The 9,919-nt window shown below is 34.8% G+C and overlaps 2 protein-coding genes across 3 annotated transcripts in view; one reads left to right on the top strand and one right to left on the bottom strand.

The window, feature by feature from the left end:
- Positions 1-1,217: 1,217 nt before the first annotated feature.
- Positions 1,218-3,593, top strand: LOC137953319 (small ribosomal subunit protein uS11y-like). Its single transcript, XM_068800660.1, has 6 exons — positions 1,218-1,299; positions 2,180-2,302; positions 2,385-2,430; positions 2,728-2,813; positions 3,113-3,242; positions 3,365-3,593. The coding sequence occupies exons 1-6, from the start codon at positions 1,297-1,299 to the stop codon at positions 3,430-3,432; spliced, it is 456 nt and encodes a 151-aa protein (XP_068656761.1). The 5' UTR covers positions 1,218-1,296; the 3' UTR covers positions 3,433-3,593.
- A 260-nt stretch (positions 3,594-3,853) lies between these two features.
- Positions 3,854-9,919, bottom strand: part of LOC137952530 (calcium-transporting ATPase 3, endoplasmic reticulum-type) — a 54,747-nt gene continuing 48,681 nt past the window's right edge. Inside the window, exons 28-34 of one of the 2 annotated variants that reach the window (XM_068799607.1) lie at positions 7,947-8,001; positions 7,748-7,833; positions 6,656-6,804; positions 6,278-6,383; positions 6,086-6,139; positions 5,193-5,241; positions 3,854-4,566 (exon numbers count right to left, since the gene is read on the bottom strand). In XM_068799607.1, the coding sequence (XP_068655708.1) occupies positions 4,499-4,566; positions 5,193-5,241; positions 6,086-6,139; positions 6,278-6,383; positions 6,656-6,804; positions 7,748-7,833; positions 7,947-8,001 (567 nt within the window). In that variant the 3' untranslated portion in view covers positions 3,854-4,498. Of the gene's footprint in view, positions 4,567-5,192; positions 5,242-6,085; positions 6,140-6,277; positions 6,384-6,655; positions 6,805-7,747; positions 7,834-7,946; positions 8,002-9,919 lie in introns of those variants that run through there. The other variant, XR_011112308.1, reaches the window with a different exon arrangement.

Raw genomic sequence — 9,919 nt, 5'->3', positions numbered from 1 at the left:
TTTCTTTCTCCCCTCGTCTTCCTTCGCCTCTGTTTCTGTCGCCCCCGCCATCATCCCCAACGACAGGTCCTCGTTGGCACTGCTAACCCCCATCCCTCTGGGGTGTCTCGACGAAAAACCAAAACCAGAGATACCTAAGTTAGAAGAGGCAATAAGAGGTCCATTTAACTTTCCTAAGAAAATTTTAAAATATTTCTTGTAATTTTCTAATAAGTCACTAATAGTAATAGGATTTTATTTAAAGTTTTTTTTGGAAATATATATCATAGGAAAAATATTTCTAGTTTTTCTTAGAATATAAATTTTCAACCAAGGGCACTAAGGAGGCCATAGTAAATTTATGGCTAGATTCAAAAATTACAAAATAAGCTAGACAACATTTGAAGTAAAAAAGATTAATATTGGTGTGTTCTAATCCATTGAAATTCAATACTGAAGCTTTATCATTCTTTTTTTTAAATGTATGCATAGTTTTATATATAATTTATTTGACATATATTGTATATAGAGTATTAAATGTAGGTTAAGCTCGAACTCGAACTCGGTTAAAATTATTAGGCTCGAGTTCGATCAAAATTTTAGGCTTGAGGCTAGGGTCGGCTTGAGCTCGAGCTCGAGTTCAAAATATTTAAATCAAGTTCAGCTTGAACATGGTTCGGACTCAGTTGGATTCGATGCCACCCTTATGCCCAATTTTAAGTAGAGGTCATTCCCAAATTTATGTAAAATGTATACATTATTTTATATACAATTTATTTGACATATATTTTTTGAAAAGTTTTAAATGTATGTTGGAGTACGAACTCGAGATATATATTTTTTGAAAAGTTTTAAATGAATGTTGAAGTTTGAGTTAAGCTCGAACTCGGTTAAAATTATTAGGCTCGAGCTTGATAACAATTTTAGGGTCGAGTTCGAGTTTAAAATATTTAAATCAAACTCAGCTTGAATATAGGCAGGTTCAGGGTTCAGGCTCAACTAGGCACACCCTTAGTTAGAACTTTAATAGAGTAACCGTTGAATCGAGCTTTTAAGTTTACTTTTTGAATGACTAGAAAAGCCTTCATTTGATGAATATTACCGGAATTGTAAAGTATAAATGTCTTGAATTTGTTCACAATTTGGAAGAGTTGTGAGGATATTTTAGTCAATAGAGATTTCTACCCCTCTCGTATAAAATATGAAGTTTGAGCTAGGGTTGATCGTTTCAGCCCGTTGGTGTGTTCTGTGAGACTGGGGAAGGACATTGGTCTATTGAAGTTTTGAGGCCATTGATTGTTTAACATCCGCTCCATCATGGTGAGTGAATTTCGAAACCCGTCGTTTCCTTTTATTTGTGCTTTTCTTTTTTTAATTCTGTTTTGTTTTTTTTTTTTTATTATTAAACTACTAAATCGCATTCTATTTTTGCCGATGCATCGATCAAATTGGTTACAAGATTAATTAATGTTTGAAGAAAAAACTTTCGATATCACTTCTCCTTTTTGTGTTTCACTTTTGCTATCGTTTTGCTCGCTCAATTTTATTAAGTACTAATTTCCTCCGCTGCCCGTTTTTCTTGCTTTTTTATTTGTATTGAATTTCTTTTTGAGCACCCATTCTGCGGATTTCGTGCTGTACTTGACCGTAAAGTCTGCATTATAGGCAAGGATGGTGTTTTTAGTGATTCAATGTGTATTTTCAGGAAGGGGGTGCCTAACCCAATGGTTTCATCCCCCTTTCACTGGTTCTTCTTGTTCTGTATTAGATGTGTTCTGCTATGGGGCTGAACTTAATACTCACTGTGAAGGATTCGTGAAGTTAATTAAGTGATTTGAATGCATATTTGTGCATTTTAGAGGATCAGTTGAGTCAATTGTAGAAGTTCCTTTTTTAATGCCACTAATCATCTTGTGAACACTGTGGAAGACTCACAACCTAGGTTGTCGTCACAAACGATGCACTGATTTGTATCATACTCTTTTTGTTCCTTATAGATGGTAGACTAACTAGTCTGGACCTGTGATACCTTATTGATATTAATAAATTTTGAGTTCAAAACCAGTAACCTAATCTTCTTGTTTGAATCACTGTGTAGAGATTCGACTGGAACAGATACTACTTTTTTAAGTTAATTTCAGGTAGACATTTATTTCATGTTTTAATCTTCTGTTGGCATATGTGGTGTGTACATTTGAAGTCAGGAAGAAAAAAGACCAGGGAACCCAAGGAGGAAAATGTTACACTGGGACCCACTGTTAGAGAGGGGGAGCATGTGTTTTGTGTTGCACATATTTTTGCATCATTTAACGACACATTTATTGTAAGTATTTATGTCTTTTTGGTGTTTTGATTGTCTTTATGTTTAATTTTTCCATTTATGTTTTTCCTATTAATCTTTGAAGCATGTGACCGACTTGTCCGGACGAGAAACATTGGTTCGCATTACTGGTAAGAGTCTTTCCTAGGTTTGAATGTCGGACTGAGTTTTTTTATGCCTCCATTGTAACATTGCAAGTAAAGGGCTTACTATATCTTGACAAGAGTTTAAGGTTATGCCAGTTCCATACTTGGACTCTGAGAGTGAACAAAATTTGTACAACAGTCTTATATTATATGATGCACTTGTCCATTTTCACTGCCCCATCATTCTTTATGTGCAATACAGCCTTTTTTTCTATTAAATTGGGCACAGAACTTGTGTGGTTACATTTTTCTAGTCTCCTGTTTGTTTTATGTCCTGAACAGGTGGCATGAAGGTGAAAGCAGACAGAGATGAGTCGTCACCATATGCAGCTATGCTTGCAGCTCAAGATGTTGCACAGCGATGCAAGGTTGGCCTATTTCTAGTGTCTTTTTTATATGTAATATGATATTCACTTCATTAGGATGCTAAACACTAGGGAAAATAGGCATAAAGGGATGCTGTGAATAACCTCTGTTTATTCCTGCAAGAAGTTGTTTTTGAATTAAAACTCATTCTTCGTTAAATTGTTTTAATTTGCTATGTAACTTGCTGGAAATGCAGAATTTGCTTGACACTTTATTCCAGTAACTAATATGCTAACTAATAAGAAGTCACTCTCTGCATTCTCTGTATCTTTCATAGCTAATCTACACTAATTGCTCCTAGGAACTTGGAATTACAGCCCTGCATATAAAGCTCAGGGCTACTGGCGGGAACAAGACAAAGACCCCTGGTCCTGGTGCCCAATCTGCTCTTAGGGCTTTGGCTCGCTCAGGAATGAGAATTGGACGCATCGGTATGTTGCACTTCAATGACATCTTGCTGGATAATGAATTTCCCTTTTTGGAAGTCTTGTCATGATTTTGAACCAGCTAATTTTTGGGTACTGCCTTGTTTTCTTCTCTTCATTTGCTTCAGAGGATGTGACACCAATTCCGACTGACAGCACCCGCAGAAAGGGTGGAAGAAGAGGAAGGAGGCTGTAAAGTCTGGGACACTGGGATCCTATTGGATATTGTGTTTCTGCTCCTGGGTTGCTTCTGTGTACTGGTTGAAACATTTTTGTTCAAGTTCCTAGTTTCAATCATAATGAACTTTTTTTAGCCAATTTAAAAACGCGATAGAAATATTTATGAGGCTTTTTTTCTCTTTGTCCTCGTTGGCTTCTCAATATATCAATTTGTGTTGATACATCACCTGATTTTTTAATTTAAAATAATCTAAGTTCTTATTACAATTTCTATTACAACAAAGAGAATATTTAAAATCTGTATGTATACATCATATACACCGTCAAGCGGCCAAATTTGTAATTACAACATTTAGGAAAACTTGAAAATATTAAATCTTTTTAAGTTTATTTAAGAGATCTAATAGAACATACATGAAACTATCATTCTTACGCTTTTAAGTTTATTAAAAAATCTAGACATTCAGTAGGAAAAAATTACATCATGTGGGACAGGAAAAGCAGATGTTATATGTTGTTTGGATGTAATTTACTGCCAAAATGAACCTATTTCCTACATTTATTTGGGTACGCATGGAATCAAATCGATGTTATCATTCATACATATGGATTCAGAAACCTTCAACCAATTATCCTAACATGAGTTGATGTCTTCCACTCCCAAACTACCGAATGATCAGACGCTTCTTCTGCGGCAATTCTAGCTGCTGTAATCACAAACAATGTCAACCCTGCACGGTACCTACCCCAACAGTTCCCCAAAAATAAAAAAGTAAAAATAAAAATCTGTAAGAGGCTATTTATTTAATCATCCCTCATAATGGAGCTCCCTGAATTATTCGAAACTGGGACTTTCTTCCCGAAACGTATCTCGTGGCTCTTCCTGTTTTTTCCTGTATTCATAGAACAAACAAAATGGTGAACCTTCACAAGCCAGTGTATTTTACTGCAACGATAAACAGCTCCTCTTGAAGATCCGTTCTGCCTTCTGCATCTCTGCCAGTTGGGTAACAGGCCTCCGCCACCACTTTCATCATACGATTACGATACTTATTCAGTTGACTTTAACAGGAGAATCACTTTTACTTATCACGCGATTCTCTTTTCGGAAGCAAATCAGCTCTCCATAATCTTAAATTGAATCTTCTACCTGTAAAAGCGTGAGTACTTCGTTTAACTTAGAAGCAGTAATGAAGTATTATTTTGAGAAAAGCAATGTTCTACCAATGGTTCCATGCTGGATATTATCTTAACAACAGAAATTCTAAATTCTCAAACACGAGCAAAGAGAAGGAACTTAAGTTCCATGCTAGACAATATCCTAAAAACAGAATTTCCAAAATTCTCAAAACGTGTAAACTCTATGGAACTTTAACTACTACAGCCAGAGGTCAACATTTAATTCTTCTGTATTTACTGGTTTTTCCTACTGAGGATAAGCAGATGAATGTTTACTATATCTGGAATCTGTGCCATGCCAGAAACAAATTATCATATTTCACATAAGAATCTGATTTTATCCCTTGACATAGCTGTCCAGAGCATATCAGTCTGTAACTAACATCGCACAACATATTAGCCTAAAAAATACAATTTTTTTTTTTTTGGAAAGTAAAAGACATATGAATCAAATTGGAGATGCAGCAAATAGATTAAAAAAAGTTGAAGGACGAGAAAAAGTGAATCTCAGCTGTCAGGATACCATTAACGTTTTATCACAAAAAATGTGCTATGAAGCAAATAAGCATGGATTCTAATTTTTAAATAGAAAATTACCTCTTGAATTTCTTGAGAAGAACTTCAGTACTTCATCAATAATTATTACCTGACAAAAGCATTCATTAGTCACTTTTAGGCACAAACTGAAATGACACTCGTTCAAGTTAAACTTCAATACAAGATAAAAGAATATAAGAAGAAACCCTAGAATGAAGATTCACTGTCTACTGAAATTTATAATACAACCTATACTCATGGGGTAGGTATAAGCAAGAATGAGCAACAAAATTACATTGTCAATAATATATGCTCCTATGATGACCATAAAAACTTATAAAATCTACAATAGACTGAAACAGTAAGAAGATTTGTCCTGATTAACGAGTATATATGAGTTGAAGTAAAATAAGAACAAGGTTTGCTCACTCACTGATGAAGAACATGAAAAAAAAGAACCATTTATTAACCAATTAAGTTCTGAGTATTTAAGGTAATACATTAGCAGTATTTGCTTCTACCAGAGGGTAACTTATATTTTGTTACTAAGGTTTACTAATAAAGTGAAGTTCCTTTTTGCAAAGTCTCATGTTAACGTTTTTGTCACGTTCTAAAAAGCCCTGAAAGTTGTCAATAAAGGAACAAGACAAACAGGGGGAAAAGTCCAAATTTTGAGTCTAAAAAGACAGAATAAAACTGAATTATCTAAAGTTCAAAACCAAATGTGATTTAAGACACTATTTTAAATCCAAATATAATTGAAAGTAATATATCTGCTCCTGTTTTTAAGAACAATATATCTGCTCTTGATCAAGTTACATGCAATGTCTTTCATTCAGAAATTGACAATTAACTTATGATTGGTACCACTATATATCATGATCTAGTCCCTACTGATTCAGCCGGATCCACCTACTCAAAGACTGTCAGATGCGCAGGACAAAATTACTCACTGGAAAAGAAAGATACAGGATAACAGCCCAGTCCTGCTTTGATAATGGGGTCACCTGCAATAAATATATAAATTTTCAACACGATATGTTGCCCACAAGTACTATGGAAAACAATAAATAAGACAAAATTTAAAATGTTAAAAGACAACATCAAAGCTATATGAGAATACCAATCCCAAGAAAGAAACTTACAGAGAAAAGAACAGATAAGGGTTTCACATACAAGATAAGCATGTGAAAGAACATTGTAAAGACAATGGCAGCAAGGAGCCATAAATTACTCCATGGTCGTATTTTACTGAGAACAAGACAGGTTGAACATTTAGTTAGTTCAAATGACAATGAAATTGCTAGATTAACCTCCCCGTATCAGTACATAACAAAACATACCACTAGAAAATTGTTAGAATTATTTTCTTGTTTTAATAACTTGATGAGAAAAAGATTTACTATTTCCACAATGGCTGCTTTATAACTACTTTTACTGGTATCTAGTACCTCTCTATATAACAGTGCATTATTGAAGTACAATACAGAAAAAGAAAAGGGTTTCGAAGAAACACAACTTACAGAAGAGATTGATTTTCACTGAGGTTATTTAGGGCATTGAACATTTCAACAACCACAAGAACAGTCATTGCAACAGTTGATGGGTGCCGATCATCAAAAATACTGCATGGATATGTTGTCTGTCTAGTTGAACAAGTATCGAAATTAACCTGAAATTGAAAATTAAAAAAAGAGCAATTAGTGTTTCTAGCAAAGTTCAACGAAAGAAACTTAAAGCCTCTACAAACATATCTTTAAGATTTGATCGTCCAGGAATAATCTATTCGGCCTGAGAAGTCACAGTGAGTACATAAAAAGTTGTTCGTAAGGACGGAAGCAGACACCCAGCACCTCCCTTTTGGCTAAATTTACAATAGGGAAAACATCTAATTCAGTCGCCACCTCCTCAAGGTCAGCTTCTACTTCTTTCTTTGCCTTTTTTCAGACTTAGTGGGCGACCTTAGCACAGTATTTAAATAGCTGGCCCTTTTAAGTTCATTTCTAGTAACAATCACCAATGCAGGGCAGTCCTCACTGCTCTTCATTACTGTCTACACAACAACATTACTTCCTTCCCCTGCATTTTCTGCTCAACTTGTTGAGAGACCCATTCTTTCCATGGCCAAATAGACAAAGAAGTTGCTCCACCATATTACTAACAAGGTAATTAGACAGCCAAACAACAGGGTGAAGACCCGAGAGGTGTATTGAAGAAAACTTTAGTCCTTTAAATTGCATATTTAAATTTTTTATTGTGATTAAAACAGAGAAGGCGCCTCCTTTTTCTTCAATTTTCATTTTCTTATAAATGGAACATAGCCATTTTTCAAAAAAAAAAAAAAAAAAAAACAGAGATAGGACAGTTCTTCTGCTTCTTTCTAGCGATTCTTCTGACTTCTAGCACTTTGTTTTCACAAAACATTGATAGCATGAAATGCATTTGCTCAGGGTAACATTCAAAGAAAATACAAAGCATTTCCAACAATTTTTTAAAGTCTTTTGCACTCTTACTAAATTGAAACAAAAATATAGAAAAGTGAGATGGTTAACAAGAAAAAACTATTCCCCACTGCAGTTCTAGGTAGAGTGAATCCGATAATAAGATAATCTCACCAATTCAAAATAAGGCAGTCTTGGACCACTATCAGAATACACAAACCACCAAATGAATCCAGCAATAGTAGCAAGGCCAACATATGCTGTAAAAGATCAAATAGGTATGGAATTTTAAAAGGGAAGATCATTTTTGTGTGAAACGAAAAGAGAAAAAATAGAGATGAAAAATGTAAAGATAGCTTGCCATTAATCTCACCTCCAACAACCAGGTATCTGAAAAAAAGCCATCCACTCACTACAGCTTCAGTGGTCTGAACAGTTCAAAAAATATGCCAATAAGAGCACAATAGATTGGATCGTTTGCTTAGAACATACTATTTTGCTCGAATCAGAAAAAGATTGCTCTGTCAATTAATTTAGTATATCAGAGCTAACTTAAGTTTTAGTAAAATAATTATTTCATCTTTATTCCTCACTAAGAACTTAAAGTCATAGATCATTTATGTATCAAAACTACAATTAGATCTCGTAGCAGTTAGTGTGAACAATCCCCCGCAGGTTAATGAAGTCACTTAGTTATTAATTGGGTAAAAGCCTCTTAACTTCAGCTAGTCAATCTGGGATAGACCTAGATCCAATCAAAAACCAACAAAGGATCTATATTATATCCAAAAATTAAGAATTCTTCCTCTCATCCAAATTCAATATTCTTGCTTATCTGAACCCATCATGCTTTTGTTTACGATCTTGGCCATTCATAATCTGAATACCCAGCGAAGTAGTTTATGGCTCAGGTGAGAAACAACTGAGAGTATATGAAAGAAGGAAGAGGATCATGAAAGAAGAAATCTGAAATACAGCAGTCTATTGTTAGTATTCTTCTGTTCTTTGAAAATGATTACTTTTACATTTCTCTGTTTTGGAGTAGTCAGGAGCTATTTTTCTTAGTTTATATAAGATGTTTCTTTAGTTGGGTATGTCTTCTTTATTTTTAGTAGTTGAGTACTGTTGGCAAGTCTCAAGTGATTACGTCTATAAATAGCAGTTACCTTTAATTGTTGTTAAGTTGTTGTGGCAGCTATCATATTTTGTTTCTCTTTTTTTTTAACCTAAGAATAGTTTTAAGTGTTTTTTTTCAATTCTGCTAGCTACTCCTACCTGCAAAATACCATTTGTAAAGTCATATAAACTCTTTGAATGAGAAAACCAGAAATTTTAAATTGAAACAGCAGTGCCTGGATAGCCCATATTCTAATCTTGTCCCTCAACTAATTTTCTCTATTTTATTATAGCTTTAGCTCCAAAATGAACTTTCAAGGAATACTAATAATCTTTAATAGGGGTTACCAACTACTTGTATTTGGCACAATTTGTCAAATTGCTCCTTCTTAGATCCTTTTTACGTAATAAGACAGATTGACTTCGGTGGAGGAAGTGGATAAACAGCTATCTTTCATTGTTCACGGAAGTGCACATGGTTTGGCTAACAAACTTGCCAAAGGAGGAGTAGATCAGCAATCTCTCATTGTTATAATCTACCCCTCTATGTAGCTCACTGTTTGGCCTTTGGCCTTTAATGAAATCATGCTTTTCAAAAAATAAAAATATAAATAAACAGCTGTCTTTCTTTAGCATCTGGGCAGCAAAGAGCTTTTCAAGAGCACAGAGGGACACTGTCAAGGGGATCCTTTATCCTCCCCTGCTGTTCAACAATTTTGAAGAAGCATTTAACAAAGACGACATAACACAATAGTTGATAAAGTAAACTTGTTAGAAACTTTCAGGATAGACAAATATGAAAGAAACAATCCTGAGTTTTTTTATTTTTTTGAAACTGATGATCTTTTTTATTGCTAAAGAAGCCAAACACAATTAGGGGGAGCAGTCCTGTTACAATAAGGGATTGTAAGGAAACCCCATTCTTAGCAAGAGAATCAGCCACAGAGTTGGCTGACCTTTGAACAGAAGTCCAAAAACAAGTAAAAAAGCTAGAGATGTGATAGACCCCAAATTAGAGGGTGATTAATGGGTCAGGGGCATTTTTGGAATTTAATTAATGGGTCAGGGGTATTTTGGGAATTTAATAATGTTAAGTGTTTTCGGGAGGGAACTTAGGGGGGGACGAAGGGGGAAGGGGGATCGTCGTTTGAGTATTCAGAGGAGCGCGGCTCAGGGAGAGTACTAGTCTCTCGAATACCAGGGTTATCGGCTACAATTTTCCAGTGAGTT

Source organism: Aristolochia californica, unplaced genomic scaffold, assembly GCF_029961685.1.
Source record: "Aristolochia californica isolate CCGP_79_NKW_82.1479 unplaced genomic scaffold, dmAriCali1.0.hap1 SCAF_16, whole genome shotgun sequence".
NCBI classification, from domain to species: domain Eukaryota; kingdom Viridiplantae; phylum Streptophyta; class Magnoliopsida; order Piperales; family Aristolochiaceae; genus Aristolochia; species Aristolochia californica.
This window is presented reverse-complemented; position numbering and strand designations above follow the sequence as displayed.